At 35.1% G+C, this 16,548-nt stretch overlaps 1 protein-coding gene, 1 non-coding gene and 3 pseudogenes across 2 annotated transcripts; 3 read left to right on the top strand and 2 right to left on the bottom strand.

Moving 5' to 3' along the window:
* The first annotated feature begins 2,102 nt into the window (after positions 1–2,102).
* Positions 2,103–6,367, top strand: LOC143620244 (receptor-like protein EIX2; annotated as a pseudogene).
* Positions 6,368–6,605: 238 nt separating this feature from the next.
* Positions 6,606–8,196, top strand: LOC143620245 (mitochondrial metalloendopeptidase OMA1 pseudogene; annotated as a pseudogene).
* A 1,372-nt stretch (positions 8,197–9,568) lies between these two features.
* On the top strand, positions 9,569–11,861 carry LOC143620336 (polygalacturonase-like). The gene is made up of 3 exons (XM_077092036.1): positions 9,569–10,516; positions 10,621–10,910; positions 11,411–11,861. Exons 1-3 carry the CDS (start codon positions 10,085–10,087, stop codon positions 11,859–11,861), a joined length of 1,173 nt encoding a protein of 390 aa, XP_076948151.1. The 5' UTR covers positions 9,569–10,084.
* Positions 9,574–9,677, bottom strand: LOC143620408 (U6 spliceosomal RNA). The gene has a single exon (XR_013151334.1). It is a non-coding gene; the product is annotated as a U6 spliceosomal RNA (small nuclear RNA).
* A 53-nt stretch (positions 11,862–11,914) lies between the features above and the next one.
* On the bottom strand, positions 11,915–15,155 carry LOC143620337 (uncharacterized; annotated as a pseudogene).
* Positions 15,156–16,548: the final 1,393 nt, after the last annotated feature.

Consider the following 16,548-nt stretch of genomic DNA (forward strand, 5'->3'; position numbering starts at 1 on the left):
TATGAGTACAACTTCCCAATGTTCAATAACCGGAACCTGCAAAACACACCGTGAGTCTCATCACGGAAAGGACAAGAGGGGGGTCTTCCCGTAACCACCTTCCGGCGTGAGAATCAGTACAGTTCTTAAGAGAGAAAGTACTAAAGTATAAGAGTAAGTACAGTGAGAGTGTATGTGAATGAATACCTCGTGCAGGTTGATAAGGTATTTATAGCTGAAGGATGTGGGAATGTGATTGGGCAGCTGTCCCTTTATAGAAGATCTTAATAACCGTTTGGACGCGTGTCCCTTTGTGATAGGTTGAGCTACACATCCCATGTGCATGGATATAACAACCTGGACACGTGTCACCCTATGATAGGATGAATCAAACCCTGGCCATGTGCACGGTTATAACAACCTGGCCAGCTGTCCTTCATTTATTGGCTGACAAGTCACGTATTCTCCAAGTAACAATCGTGGTTATTCTTCTAGAAGGTAATTAGTTACTGACAGCTGTCCTGAGGCATTGCCTCCCAGTCATTAACTTGTGCGGACGGGTACTCCATCCTGCGGATGAATTCTGAGGGTGCCAGGATGCTTCCGCATACGTCACGTGGATGTTTCTTCCTTAGACGGTTTAAGCAGGTGATCCGTATGTCCCGCGGGTGGTATATGAGGGGTTCCTCACCGACCAGTGGGTGATATTTAAGGGTATTTGGGTCTTTTTAATACCCTACCTCTATAATAACAACTTTAGATCATACTCGTTATTAATGCTTTAATCGAAATTGGTATAAATGGGGATACATAATGATCATCTATTTGATACTTTTAATACTTCAATACTATTTTTAAAAATGAACATTTAAGAGCATTCCCATCTTTTCCTCTATATATATTCAAATCCATAATTACACTAAAAAAACAATATATTTTCTTTCTCATTTTCAATTAAATATTTTTTTCATACTTTTAGGGGGATGGGTTGGTTCCAAATCCATCACCCACCACACCCAATAGTATGGTGACACCTCATCCCACCACATTCCATCACTAGTGATGGAATTTAGTGGGGGTGGTGTTAGTGTGATAGATTTTGGTATAAATACATACATATATATAGGTTTGTGTGTGTGTGTGTTGGGTTTTGTGAGAATTCAACGCGTGATGGCCATCACGCTAACCCTCTCATCACGCGTGATGAGAGGGGCGGCGACGGTGTTTGCCAAGCCATCACGCGTGATGGTTTACCCATCACGCACCACCCCGAGTCCCCTTATCATTATATTTTCTCTTTCATTTATTCACATCCATTTTCAACATATATTCAAAAATTATAGGGGGTGGATAGTAAATTTTTAAATTTACAAAAAAATCACCGCATATTACTCTCTTTCACTCACAACACCATAAACTATTTTTTATATTATAAAAACACCACTCACTAAATATGGTGGACATGATATGAATGCTCGTTCCTAATTAGTCATTACGTATCCCGGCCCATTTATACAACTCCATCTAACTCGCCTATTGCAACCGTTAAGGGAGAGAGCAACTATTACATCACCAGATATTATTGGGCCAAATGCGCTTTGGTATATGTAGATTAGTTTGTTTTTTACATTTATATCGCATAATTTTACCTGGTGAAGGCTTGAGTGTCTTTGAACAGACCAACTTTTTTATTCGTTAATTAGTTGATTTTCTTATGTTTTGTATTCTCCACACAAATTTATATACACATGAGTAGCACAAGAAAGTTGAATGAAATTGTTTGGAACACATTAATTGGATTTGGAAAAGGATATGATGAAAAATATATCCAATAAATACATATCGTGAGGACTTAGATTTAAAAGTCTTTGTATGACTAATTTGTAATTTGGGGAAAACATTTAACTTAAACCACACATTTTTAACCCATACGTCATACCTGGACATGGAAGTTGAAAGGAAATTTACTTATTTGAAAAATTAAATCGTATAAGGTTTGACTACGTACATCCTATTCAAATTGAGGTCATCTACTTTAAACTCCCAAGTTTATATATAGTCAGTGGATATATGTTGATGCATCAAAGATTAAAGAATACATAAATACAAAATTATACAACATAATGAGAGATAATATCTGTCATAAGCATTTTGTGCCTCATGTATTCCTCTTCATTCTTTTAGTACTTGTGTCTGCAGTTTGGCTTAAGACGACAATTGCAACTTCATTAGGCCACCACCCTCGTAATAATAAGTGCATCGCTAAGGAGAGATACACTCTTCTTCAATTCAAATCATACATTTATGATCCCGAAGGAGTTCTCTCTTCATGGACCCTTGAAAAAGAAGAAGCAGCAGCAGCAGATGGTTGTTGCGCATGGTTTGGAGTAATGTGCAACAATGAAACAGGTCATGTCACAACCCTTGACTTGTCCTATGGATATCTTGAAGGTAAGATTAGCCCTTCATTGCTTAACTTAAGCTACTTGAATCATCTTGATTTGTCTGGAAATTATTTTTGTGATACCATTCCTATGTTCATTGGTTCCATGACTCAATTAAGATATCTTGACATTGGTTTGAACGATTTTACCGGAACTGTTCCTAATGAACTTGGAAACCTCACGAACTTGCAAGTTCTTTCACTTAGAGGTCTTGAAGAATGTAAAATTGAAAACCTAGATTGGTTATTGCATTTGTCTCAATTGGAGGACCTTGATGCATCAAGTATTTATCTGGGCAAAGTAGATAACTGGGTAAATGTCATTCTAAGTCTTAAAAAACTATCAACCTTAAGTTTAGATGGATGTGAGCTCTCACAGGTCATGCATCCATATTCTTATTCATCGATCTCTTCTTCTTCTTCTTCTTCTTCTTCTTCTTCTTCTTCTTCTTCTTCTTCGTCTTCTTCGTCAATTGTTAGCCTATACCTTGGAAACAACAATCTCAACGCATCCATGTATCAGTGGTTATACCCATTAACTAGCAACAGACTTGTAGATCTTGATCTCTCTCTCAACAAGTTAGACGGAATCCCCAAATATCTTGGAAGTCTATGTAGTCTTACATCTTTACTTTTTAATTTCAACTCAATGCCTGTCAAATTACCCGATTTCCAAAAGAACTTGTCTGGATGCACATCATTTACCTTACAAGAGTTACGTGCCTCAAGTGGCCAATTCATAGGGCCATTATCTGATGATATCCAAAAGTTTTCATCCCTAGTGTATTTACACGTTTCTGATAATCAGTTAAATGGAGCCATAAGCGAAAAAATATGGCAACTACCTGAGCTTCAAAGATTAGACGTTTCTTCCAATTCTCTTAAAGGTGTCATCTCTGAATATATTGGGCAGACGAAGATTTTGGTTGTAGATCTTTCAAACAACCCACTAGAAGGGATTCGTTCCGGAGCTCACATGTCAAACCTTTCTCATATAGAAGAGATCAAATTAAGCTCTTGCAAGCTAGGGCCAGCTTTCCCTAAATGGATTCAGACAATGAAAAATCTTTCCCACATTGATATATCCAATACCCAAATTTCAGACACAATTCCGAAGGAGTTTCGGAACATGTGGCCTTCTCGATTGACATATCTGAATCTCTCTTCCAACAACATTACAGGGGAATTGACGAATTTGTTATCAAACTTTGACAATAAACCGTCAACATTAGATTTGAGTTCTAACAACTTTTATGGTCCTATAACAAATGTTTCACCCACTTTAGAATGGCTAGACCTATCCAAAAACAATCTTTATGGAGACATCAACTTTTTGTGTCAAATTGTTGATGGGTCTCTCCTCTTTCTTGATCTCTCACATAACTCATTTGTGGGAAAAATTCCAGACTGTTTGTGGCATTTTAAAAAACTAAAACTTCTTAGTCTAGGATATAACAATTTTTCTGGAAAGCTTCCCGCTTCTTTCAAGTATTTGATTCATCTCAAGGTCTTGTATCTATACAACAATAGCTTCTCTGGAGAATTTCCCTTATCATTAAAGAAATGCACAAACTTAATTTTTTTGGAATTGGGGGCCAACAAGTTTGATGGTAATGTGCCTCATTGGATAGGAGAAAAGTTATTAGGATTGTATGCTCTTAGTCTAACAACAAATAACTTTATTGGAACCATCCCTTCACAATTATGTCAATTAGAAAATCTACAAGTTCTAGACTTATCGGTGAACAACCTCTATGGAACAATCCCCTCATGCATCAATAATCTCACTTCCATGGTTCAAAATGGATTCTCGCCTCATCAAAATGTGCATTATTTTAACTATATCAATGGGAGTGAGTATGTTGACCATGCCATCAGGGGAGGCTCGGAGGGTGTGCGATCCGCAACATCGGCCGGGGCACATAAGTTTCGGGGGCATAAATTTTTTATACGTATTACACATATATGTTTTTTTGTGTTAAAAATAAGGTTGTTTGCAATAGTTTATAAGATAATTACATGCTCTGAATGGTTTCTGCTTATAACAAATCGATCGATAAAAGTTTTATCTATATACATTAGCGAATAAATTTTTTTTGTTAAGGTCTACGGGCCTTTTTATTTTTGGTCGGCCGGGGTATTTAAATTCTCGGAGACGGCCCTGCATGCCATGATCAAGTGGCAAGGAAGTCTACGAGAATTTGGTATCAATCTAGGATTGGTTAAGATTATCAATTTATCAAGAAACAATCTAAGAGGAAAAATACCATATGAACTATTCGATCTCCATAAATTGATTGCCCTGGACTTGTCCATGAACGCTCTATATGGAGAGATTCCACAGAATATTGGTGAGATGAAAGAACTTCTAATTTTGGATCTATCTAGAAACAATCTTTCCGGAGGGATACCATCAAGCATATCTCACATGACGTTATTAAACTATCTACACGTATCGTATAATAACTTGTCAGGGAGAATTCCATCAAGCACTCAACTCCAATCCTTTGAACCTTCAAGGTACACTGGCAATGCAAGACTATGTGGACTTCCTCTGTCCAAGTATTGTCCCGGAGATAAAGAATTAGAAGTTCCTCCCGTCATTGGTGAAAGTGAGAATGAAGAAAAACATGTAGACGATCTTCAGAGATGGTTTCTTATTGGTGGGGCAACTGGTTTCTCCATTGGATTTTTGATGGTGTGTATTGCTTTACTTATCAACCGTCTCGCTGGAGGCATGCTTTTTTTCACTATCAGGATATTTTGGAAAATTGGGTTTATGTGGAAGTGATGGTGCTCATTGCAAAATTTCAAAGGGTTGATCATTTTTTTTTTTTTTTTTTTTGATCGAAGTTTTATATAATTTACTATAAAAGATTACAATAAAGTGGCAGGCAAACGGGCAACAAGCTGCGCCGCAACCCCCATAGTTGTGTGTTGTATTTCGATCATCCATAGTTGTGTGTTGTATTTCGATCATCTTTTTGTATGTTGTATTTCGTACTTGTTCTTATTTCATAGTGGAGTGGCAATTCCCTTTGTTGTGTAAAATGGGACTTTATGTTATGTAATATTGCATAGCTCTTTAAGTATGACTTCCAACTCTCATAGTTGTTCTATAAGTATGAAACACATGCTAGTGTTGGCAATTTCGAATGATATTCCTTGAAATGCAAGGCAAGTAACTTGGCGAGCAAGATACATGTTATATATGGATCCTAATACTTCCTAATACATGTTGGTTTAGGTTGTTAGGTTTATTTAATTGTTTTATCAAATTACCTATTGTTTAGAAAGACCTGATTAGACTCAAACGTGTCTACGTTTGGTCTATATAAACCGTGTAGGATTTCATTATTGTAATTAAGTTTTGAGTGAATTTCTCAGTAAAGGTGTTTGGGTGTTTAGCCAAATACGTGTTCCGTTCATCAATACCAGGTACCAATTCTCTTTAGCTAGAACCTCTAGTTAAACACTGAATGAACTTCTTGAACGCACAAACGGGGACTCACCAGATTTTCTTTCGCAACACACTGTTGCAACTGCGTTGTTGCTCTTGAACAAAGACAAAGATCAAAGATAAGACCCTTAATGATTTATTGATGAAACTATTTCACTTCGTATAAATGTTTAGCGTGTACAACAGGGCTGTGTGCATATCGTGTTGACACTAATACGCGGTTGTTGTTACAATTATACCCATAACCCTTTGATTGACATCAAACATAGGTAAGGAATTGGGCCAGTGAGGCAATTTGGCCCCAGGAATGATAATGATGTTTAGTGTGTAAAACATAGTTGTATGTACTTCTCAGTTGTAGCAACTCATACAGTATACAAAGAAGGGGTCAAAATGATATAGAACAAATAGGTCAAAGCTCAACTGATCTATCTTTGGGTGAAATGGCTTCGAAAAACTTTATTCTTGTATGCCATGTGTTTTAAAATCCATGTTAATCTGTCATCATAATTTTCTTTTACCCAAACACCCAATGTGTATATAAGTAGAAGTGGAGATTTTGAGCCATTAATTACAATGTTTTTATTTTTGTTGGGTCAAATACAATATATTTTTTTTCCGCTAAAAGAGAATAGGTTCAAATGGGTCAAACGAGTTAATTAAGTTGCACAAAATATAATTTCAAGACCTTAAATATTAATGTCTTAAATAATTTTTATTCACAATTTGGAGAAACAAATGGGGGAGTCACAGTTTCAGGAAATGAAAGATGAATTCAAGGGAAAATTATTACCAGCAATGCATCCGGAAAGCGTTAGGGTTAGGATGATTGCATGGGATATAATTCAAGAATTGCACAGAGGATTCAAGAACCAACAACAGCAGGAGGTTTCGACACACGATCATCATGAGGCGATTTCGCATTTGGAAGGTTTGGTATTCGAGGTTTTGGTGATCAATGATCGTGATGTGAACGCGTTTTCATTGCCTGGCGGGAAGATTGTTGTCTTTACTGGCTTGTTGGAACACCTTAAAACTGATGAAGAGATTGCTGCCGTTATTGGTCACGGGGTATGTATATGAATATGCTGGCTGAACATGAATATCGTTTTGGGTTGCACATGTTGTCGCAAGACACGCAGCTGAACAGATTCAAAAGAACCCCTGGTTTAAAATCGGGTGGCTTATTATTTTTTATCGAATTGTAATTACGCGCGATGATTGGTTCTTCGTGATGCCATATTTTCTGCTTAAGCTTCCTTTCTCCAAAAGGTACTTTTATTTCCAAATGTACTTTTCTTGATGGATGCTAGTTGTTAACATCTGAAAGATTTTCATCTATCAACAGTTCAACACATATGTGCATATCAAATAATAAATTATTCTAAATAAAATAAAGATGATATTGAACAAGATAATTAAAAACCTATAGTATAAAGTTAAACCGATACTTTTTTGGATAATGGTTTCATTTAATCGAATTTTGTTATTCTTACATACCAAACCAAATGTTTCTTAACAGTGAAATTTAATGTTACAACAATATCATCATACTACCGTGTGATCGGTTTGTTTAATGTGTTTATGTTTCCTGTAGGGTTGTGCAAGGTTCGGTTTTGGCTTCAAGCCGGACCAAAATCAAAATTTCAATTTTTTGGTTCTTGGAAATCGTTCGGTTCCGGTTGCTTGGTTTTTGGTTATGGAGCCTGAAATGTTTGGCCTCAAAAGTGGCCTACCTACAATAGTAAACTTTTTTTTTTCAGAATAATGAGTTTGGCCCCAAAAATTCAACAACATTGGAACATGTTCTGTTCGGTGTTGGTGCGTGTCATTCGGTTTTGGAACATGTTCCATTGGAACAAACTGAACCGTAACTTTTGGTTTTCAAGAAAAAGAAGCTAAACCAGACAGCCAGTTATTAGTTGGGTCTGTTCTTTTGTTTTCGTTTCGGTTAATCGCTTTTTCGTCACCCTTTGTTTCTAAAACAGACCGTAAGTTTTTTGACATATTATTTCAAAATTTGAATAAATTTGCATGAAATCTTTACCATATAAGGTGGTTATGTGTAGGATGGAGATTAAAGCTGATTACATAGGACTGTTATTGATGGCATCAGCTGGGTACGACCCACGGGACGCTCCAAAGGTATTTGAGAAGTTGGTCAAGCATCGGATGCTTTTGGGGATTGCCTTTTTACCCATTGATCATGTTGAAAGAAAATAAGTAAATTGCTACATGAAGCTAGTGTGATGGAAGAAGCCTATATATCGAAGAGGCGATTGCAGGACGAGAGGTTGATCGTTTTTTTCTTTAACCATCAACTGTTTTTGTATAATATTATTTACAACAACTTTAATCAATCTTAATGTTTTGATAATGACTTAACTGACCTAATGTGACATGAAATAACCTTAGTTCATCATTGAGACTACACGTCACACACATGTCCTAAGGCCTTAACACTTGATTGATAATCATTAACAACGATTAAGTAAGCAAAACACTTAATCAACTACACTCAAGATCAAGGATGGAGAAAATAACAAGTTTTAATCCACAAAGTGTTTCAATCCAAATCATTTACTACCCGTCACCTGTTAACATGTTATATGATTTATACTATCATGTTTGTGTTATATGGTTGTAAGTGGGTTCGTTTACGTTTTTTGACAAACTTAATTAATACAGAGGCGTTCATCAGTTTTAATCGTTGGATCCAACATGATTGTCACACCTAAGTTTTCATTTTTAAAAATTTTACAGGCTTATAGCATCAATAAATATTTCAAATTTGTTTATTTCAATACTTTGATGAAGTTTAAAGGAGTTGATTAAAAAGTAACAACCAATTATTCAAAATGTGATATTATAATAAACACATAATTGAGATATTACTAATGCAGAGAATTTTATATTAATTGCCAACATCTTTTAATATTGCCAATAGCCCAATATCTATTATTACCGTTAGCAAACTAACCATTAAAATTTTATATTGAAGTCTTGCACCTTAATATTGGAATTAATATAAAACAAATATATTTCTTTCTTTCTTACCAGAATGACAATATACTTGTATATATATGAAGCGTTTGTAGAAGTGGAATATTTTATTGGTGTTGACATTCCCCTAACTAACGTGGGATCATATGCACCGGCTTAATAAAAGGCCAAATTATATATCCACGTTCATCATGTATAGCATTATTACTAAAAGGCCAAATTATATGAAAATTTTGATATAAGGATAGAATACGTACAATAATAGCTTCTCAAGAAAAAAGTACGAGATCCATTATCCTTGATTTCCTTAAAAGAAACGCAGTAGCATAATTATAAATACATGAAAAAAAATGTGGGTTGCGTTATTATTTTTATAAGTTCCATAATTTTCTTCATACATAACTATGGTTCTTCATATGTAGTTAGGTTTCTTAATGCGTAACTACGTTTCTTCATGCGTAATTATGTACTTTTTGTGAATAATTTAGGTCCATGTATACAATTATGTCACCGCATGGATCGATATATGATAAGGGGATTAATATAAGAGATTATCTTACTCTTTTTTTATGATTAATATTGTGTATCCAACTTTTTCTTTTGGATATTATGTCTCACTTTTATGTGTCTCAATTCTCACAGAAGATACTACATATATAATTAGGCTGAAATTTATTCTATGCAATAGAAATATGTTTTAAAAGTTATTAGATTTGTGTGTCATTGTTGCGCAAGGTCATGTTAATCTTCTCTATATCGTTTCAATTTTATCAGAGATGTCCCCGAAGAGACTTTTAGAGTTATTAGATACATTAAACTATAAGTTTGATCAAAGTCTAATTAGAATTCTTTACTTAAAAGGAAATTTGTACAACTTTACATATTAAAAGACTTGTTCCAAGAATTTAATATTAGTGTATTAATCTAATTGCATGATTAGTCTTCCTTCCATGTTGCCACCCATTTGACATTCGATCAGTTCTTCGTACCCCTTATACATACGGACCACTTCTTATCAATCATTACCAATAATGCAAACCCTTATAATTGCATGGGTCCCTCTAACTATATTACATATGTTCTTAAATATTATTAACTATCTCTATAAATAAGCAAATCAAGATGTACACAACATATAAATGCAAATTAATTAACTAACTACTTCAAAGCAAGTATCAGGAGATACCATCTCTATCATCATGGCCATCAAACATATTCTCGTCTTGCTTTTTCTAGTTTTTCAGTTTTCATCGGCAAAGGTCACATACAATGTCCTAAGTTTTGGAGCCAAACCAGACGGTCGCTCTGACACAAAGAACGCATTCTTGAAAGCATGGAATTTGTCATGTGCCTCAACTAGTCCCGCAATTATCTATGTACCTGCTGACAGGTACTTGATTGCCTCGGCTCTTACATTCTCAGGTCAAGGATGTAAGAGCCGAGCCATCAGATTTAACATAGATGGTACCTTGGTGGCACCATCTAGTTATCATGCTATTGGCAATGCCCAAGTTTGGATAAAGTTCTACCTAGTTAACAATGTTACCATATCCGGCGGAACCCTTGATGCACAAGGATCTTCTCTGTGGGCATGTAAATCATCTGGAAAAACATGTCCTACAGGTTCGACGGTAAGACCAAACACTAAAACCAAAAATATATTGTGTATATACATATACAAGTGAAACATTTTTTTTATGATCATGTAATTATAATGAACATATATTTGTTGCAGACACTTGGCATCTACCATTCACAAAACATAGTGATCAGTAAACTAAGGTCATTAAACAGCCAAATGTTTCACATTATGCTCTATAGTTGCAAGAACACAAAACTACAAGGAGTCAGCATCTTAGCATCCGGCGTCAGCCCAAACACAGACGATATCCATGTATCATATTCAACAGGAATCACCATTTTGAGCTCTAAGATCTCAACGGGTGACGACTGCGTCTCATTAGGTCCAGGAAACTCTAATATCTGGATAGAAAAGGTGGTTTGCGGGCCAGGCCACGGTATAAGGTACATTTTAAGGAATACATAGTTTTCTTTTTAGGAGTTCTCAAACAATATATTAAGGATGTCCGCGGGTTGGTGGGTCCAACCTAACCCGAACCTAGAAATCGTGTTAGACATGTGAACTCGAACATGACACGAACATATACAGGTTGAACCAAGCACACCCCGTTTAACCCAAAAAAAAAATTATTATTTTTGGATATAATATTAATACTTTAAAGTTACAATTTTACAATGAAAATTAAATACAGAGTATGTAAAACAGTTGCATTTTTAATTATAAAATCTTATATCAATTTCTCTTTTTAATTTTTAGATTCTGGCTTCAAATATTAATTTATTTATAATTAAAAACATTTGTAAATAGATAAATAAATAAATGGGTTAAACAGGTCAACCCACAAGCCACAAACCGGGTGGGTTGACACGAACAATGTCATATACGTACACACACATATACATATTATCTGGCTTATTAATAATACATTTGTTTGTGAATGCAGCATTGGGAGTCTAGGGTGGGAACTGAATGAACCAGGCGTCCAGAACGTAACCGTAAAAACTACCACATTCGTAGGTACACAGAACGATCTGAGGATAAAAGCATGGGCAAGGAACAGCAACGGGTTCGTTAAGGATGTTGTTTTTCAGGAAGCAACAATGATGAACGTTAAATTCCCGATCATAATAGACGGAAATTACTGTCCAAGTAACAACAATTGCCCCAACGAGGTTTCTGGAGTAAAGATCAGCAACGTGGTGTACGCAGATGTTCATGGAACATCAGCAACACGTGTGGCAGTGAAGTTTGATTGTAGCAAAGGGAACCCATGTAGTGGAATTACATTAAAGGATGTTAACCTTAAATTTGGAGGTCAATTACCAGCAGTTTCGTCTTGTTCCTATGCTGCGGGCTATGCTTCTGGTTTACTTCAACCTGCAAGTTGTATCTAACAGCGATTTAGTCTTTGAAAACGACAGAATTGTTAGTGAATATGTTGGAGTTTATTGTAATCGTCTCCGCTATAATTAGGAGATGATTTCATTGTATTTTGATTATATTTCCTTTGTAATTATTTCCAAAATTATTAACTAAAAAACATTGGATACAAATAAATTTCAAGATCCGTCAACTATCCGAGTATTACATTTCTAAAATGCTATTTTCACAGCAATCTAGTTTGTTTAACTTAACCGACTGGCCACACCAGCTTCCTCATCAAAATGCTTACTTTTTCCCAGCTCAACATCATCACCTCGGGGGTTCGTCCACTTCTTTGTCGAACCTGCAAAAAAAATCAAAATCCATCTAATCAGAAGAATTCATTTTGTGGGTCCCAATATGCGCATGATGGGACCCACAAAAGGAAAGCATCTTTTTTAAAAGTCAAAGCATAATCTTTGCTTCTTATAGTTTCATGTGCCAATTTTGACTCATGAAAGTCAACCAAAGGTTATTCAATAAGTATAATATCAACTTTTAAAGAAAACATACAATGAATAAACAACTAGCCCAACAGCAACAGCAGCAAAAGCTACAAAGTATATCCAATCAACCTGATGATATATGCAAAATTACAAATGTGAGTTTTAAAAAAAAAACAATTTTTAAGATCTATATATATTTGTTAATTGTTACTATTTACTAACCTTTTCATGGTATACAAGTATGCGTATCAATACCGACCACATGTCTGATGTCAGCAAAGACAAATTCAACATTGTGGATCCACTAATCTGCATTTTATATCGATACGAACAAACTTTTTAAAATACAAGGTCTTAACACATTTGCATAATGGAACACACAAAAAAATTGCTAGTTTATAGTGATTTATAATTAATATCAAAAGCCATTACCTTTAGCAGGACCAGCACACCTGAGTAAAACAGAAACATTGCTGCTGCAAATCCAGCATATGGAAGCACCTAACACAAACAAAAATTATTACTTTAATATATGGTAAGTTTTTCTAAAAAATAAAATCTGATTGTGCTTGTTTCTAACCAATATTACTAAACGAGTCAACTTAAGTTATATCTTATCTCCAATGGGTCAAACAAAAAAACTTAGCTAAAAATGAAAGGAGTCAAAAGTCCTGTAAAATGTTTTTTTTCAAATCATATTCAATATATTAATCATCAATGATATTCGAAAATAACAAAATATGTATTGGTGGTCAATCCAACTTGACATGTTACCCAACCCGCCCATTCTGCCACTTTGGCACCGTATTAGGTGCTTCAAAAGGTCGTGTGCGCGCCCACACACAATATATCTAGAGATTGAGGGAGGGAGAGAGTACTGCTCCTGATGACCAATGTATGGATTTGAGTTCCTCTCGTTCAAACACGCTTCTATGAACATTGTTAAGAACCACAAAATAACAATACATTGGCAATTATGCAATTGACTACACTTTTGACAGTAAACATACAATATGAAAATAGTGCATAGGTAACTGACCGATAAAGGTGCAAATAACTAATAATTTAGCACCTTTCTACTATTAGTTTCGCAAATATAAAAAATAAAAATATAAACATGAAACTATTAAACACGCGCATAAAACTATACAGAAGGATACATTTGAATACCACTAAAAATTGCACCAAACAGCCCCAACATTGCCAATAGTTCAACTTGATCAGCTGTTTTCGTGAAAAACTCCTGCAAAACCAAAAAAAAATCAGAATGCAATGAAATTTTTGGTACCCATTTTGACCCGAACCCATTTGACCATTATTTGACCTTTGACCGACCCACTCGTTTTACTCACCTCGCTAACGTTGCAGACAGCATAAAGTGTAGCTCCAGCAATGACCAACAAGTCCCCTTTAACAGGGTTGCTACCGCTCTCTAAGCACACACATAAATTATTAAATATTGAACAATATTAATGTAAAATACGAAGTAAAAGAAAAATATGCTCACGTGAACGATCTGATGCGTGCACATCTGAAAAGATAACCAGTACAATACCAGCAACACAAATTACAACACCCATAATTTTCTTGAACCGGTAACTTGTCTTCAAGAAGAACCATGTAAGGAGTATGACACATGGGATTGACCAACAATCAAGAAGCATAACACTTGTTAATGATGTGTATTGGTATGCCTTCACCACTGTTCAAGATTGCACTTAAAAATCAAAACTTTTTATTACTAGAGGTAGGAAAATGGCCAGGTCAAGAAACGGGTCAAATGGTTATGGTTGACTTGAAACACATTTTTTGTTCTAAAACTTTCTTTGTAATAGTATAAGGCTTACCAAGATAATTTGCCTCCACGTCTACCAGACCGAGAAGTAAATAATAGTACCATTTTGCCTGCAAAAGTTGACATAAAACAAATTGTTCATTTTATGGAATGACTGATAAACTGATCATTATGACTTGATATATCAGATAAACGATTGCTTAAGTAAAGGGATATTTTTTATGTAACTTAACATTAGTTTTAATAAATCAGTTTTCGTTGAGTGACTAATTATCTAGGTATGATTAAAATCATCTAATCAGTTAACCCTACACTCTTTGAACTAGTTATCGTGCCTTAAAAATCACAATAATCAGTTTAAATGCATATTCAAAAATCACAGTAAAATCCATGAAAAGAAAACACTTGGAAAGTGTGGAATTTATCCTTGTCTTTTTTGAAATGATATTTCTTTGAAATGGAAAACAAGATATAGTGGCTTAAAAAGTTAATAACTCTACTGTAACATCACCAAACACTCCCTTTTGTCTACTGAAAAACAACATTCATACGAATTTCATTAATCAAACGCGTGAATCGTAAATAAACCGGTCAACTTCAAGAAAAGCAATAGATATTGAAGAAACATATAAATTTATGTTCACTAACCTTCATCCCATTTCTTCTGTTAATCAAAATTCCACCATAAACAATTGCCAAAAGCACATAGTTTGCTAAAGATTGCGATGTCGGTGCATTGATTCCTATGTTACACATAATAACATAAATTAGAATGTTAATTTAATCCCATCAAGTAGCAATATTAATCATGCATGCCATGCATTAAACAGCAAAATTTCAAGAACAAGAAAATTTGAGTATATAAATACATGATATGAGGATTAAAATATTGTAAATGGCAATTAACCTCTTCTAGCAAGTTCAGATGATGAGAATCCAGTTGAGGTGATAAAAAGAGAGAGAACTTTTCCCAAAAAGAGCCCAAATAATGTTTTCTTTGTAAATAAACCCTTAAATCCCACCATAATTATTCACTATGAAATGTCAAGATTTTATAAATCAAGAAACCCTGCAAATTGTAAATGGGTTTATGGAAGATATGAAGGGGTTTTTGTTTTGAAGAGGTAAAGGTAATCGGTTGTTAAGAGTTAAGAGGATGAGGATCCTAGTCACCGAACCTGACTCAACCTCTTCAACTATATATATACTTTTTCCTTTTCTTTTGCATGTTGACCGCTTAATTTGTTTATTTACTTTTTTTTTGGTTTTATAGATCGGTCCTACTTACTTTTGCAGCCTTTAAACTTAGATTATTATTATTATTATTATTATTATCATCAGTTACAAATACCAACCGGATCCCGACCAACCGTCACCGGTCCTAGTGTCTAAACCCCACCCATCTGTCACTGGCGGAGTGGTTGAGTTTGTCAGTTCGAACACTAACCACCCTAACATCTCTCTCATTTATGCAAACTCCAACATCTCAGCCCATTTACGTCAAAAAAAAAACACTAGTTTACACACAATAAATGACCATATGCCATGTAAATACGTAACACATAACAATGGTTATTGGTTAGTGGATTTACATTGCGTTTGATGATCAAATCATGGATTTCCTATGTTACTTGGACAAATGTGAGACACATGACAATTTTTCATTGGATTGAACTATTTAAAGAAAAATAGACCATATGTTTCTTTTTCCTTTCTTGCATTTTGTTTAATTAAAAAGGTTGTTTTGGTAATTTCCTTTTTTAATAAATTCTCTTGGTTTTCATGCTATGTCAAAAATCAAGATAGTGTGTGGTTTGCCTCAACCCGAGAACCTTTTTAGTCAAAAAGAAGGTTGTTTTCATACAAGTTGCATATTTCAATCTTTATTTTGTTAAATAACCCATGATTTAGGCCGATTAACGTAATGAAAAATATATTTTAGGTGACTTTAACAGTTCAACTTATTTCCTTTTAAACTTCCTTTTTAGGTTCCCTTTGTTCCAATAAAATTATATATGGATGACTTGAAATTGCAACCTCAAATCAGATTATGGTAATCATATAGATTGTGACATCATAAAAATGTATATAGCTCCAAGAGACATACATAAAGCTCAAGTGCAATTCGTCTGACATAATGGTGTCTAAGGCTATGTGTAGTGGAGGGGCTACAATTGGGGGCGAATTGCGCCGTGTGGCGCCCAGTCAGCAAGGGGTAAGAATTTGTTTTTGGGGTGTAATGGTGTAGGGGCTACAACTTGTAATATATATATATATATATATATATATAACACACATCCATAGAAATCCGCGATGGCCCCACCACCACACATTTCGCTCCTTCTTCCAGGCGAGGAGAAGACCTCGCCCCCGCCCATTTTCGCCCAAAAATCGCCCAGGGGGCAGTGTTCGCGCCCA

This window comes from Bidens hawaiensis, unplaced genomic scaffold (genome assembly GCF_021521415.1).
Source record: "Bidens hawaiensis isolate Kalapana, Puna unplaced genomic scaffold, B.hawaiensis_p1.1 tig00002553_1, whole genome shotgun sequence".
Classification (NCBI taxonomy): Eukaryota; Viridiplantae; Streptophyta; class Magnoliopsida; order Asterales; family Asteraceae; genus Bidens; species Bidens hawaiensis.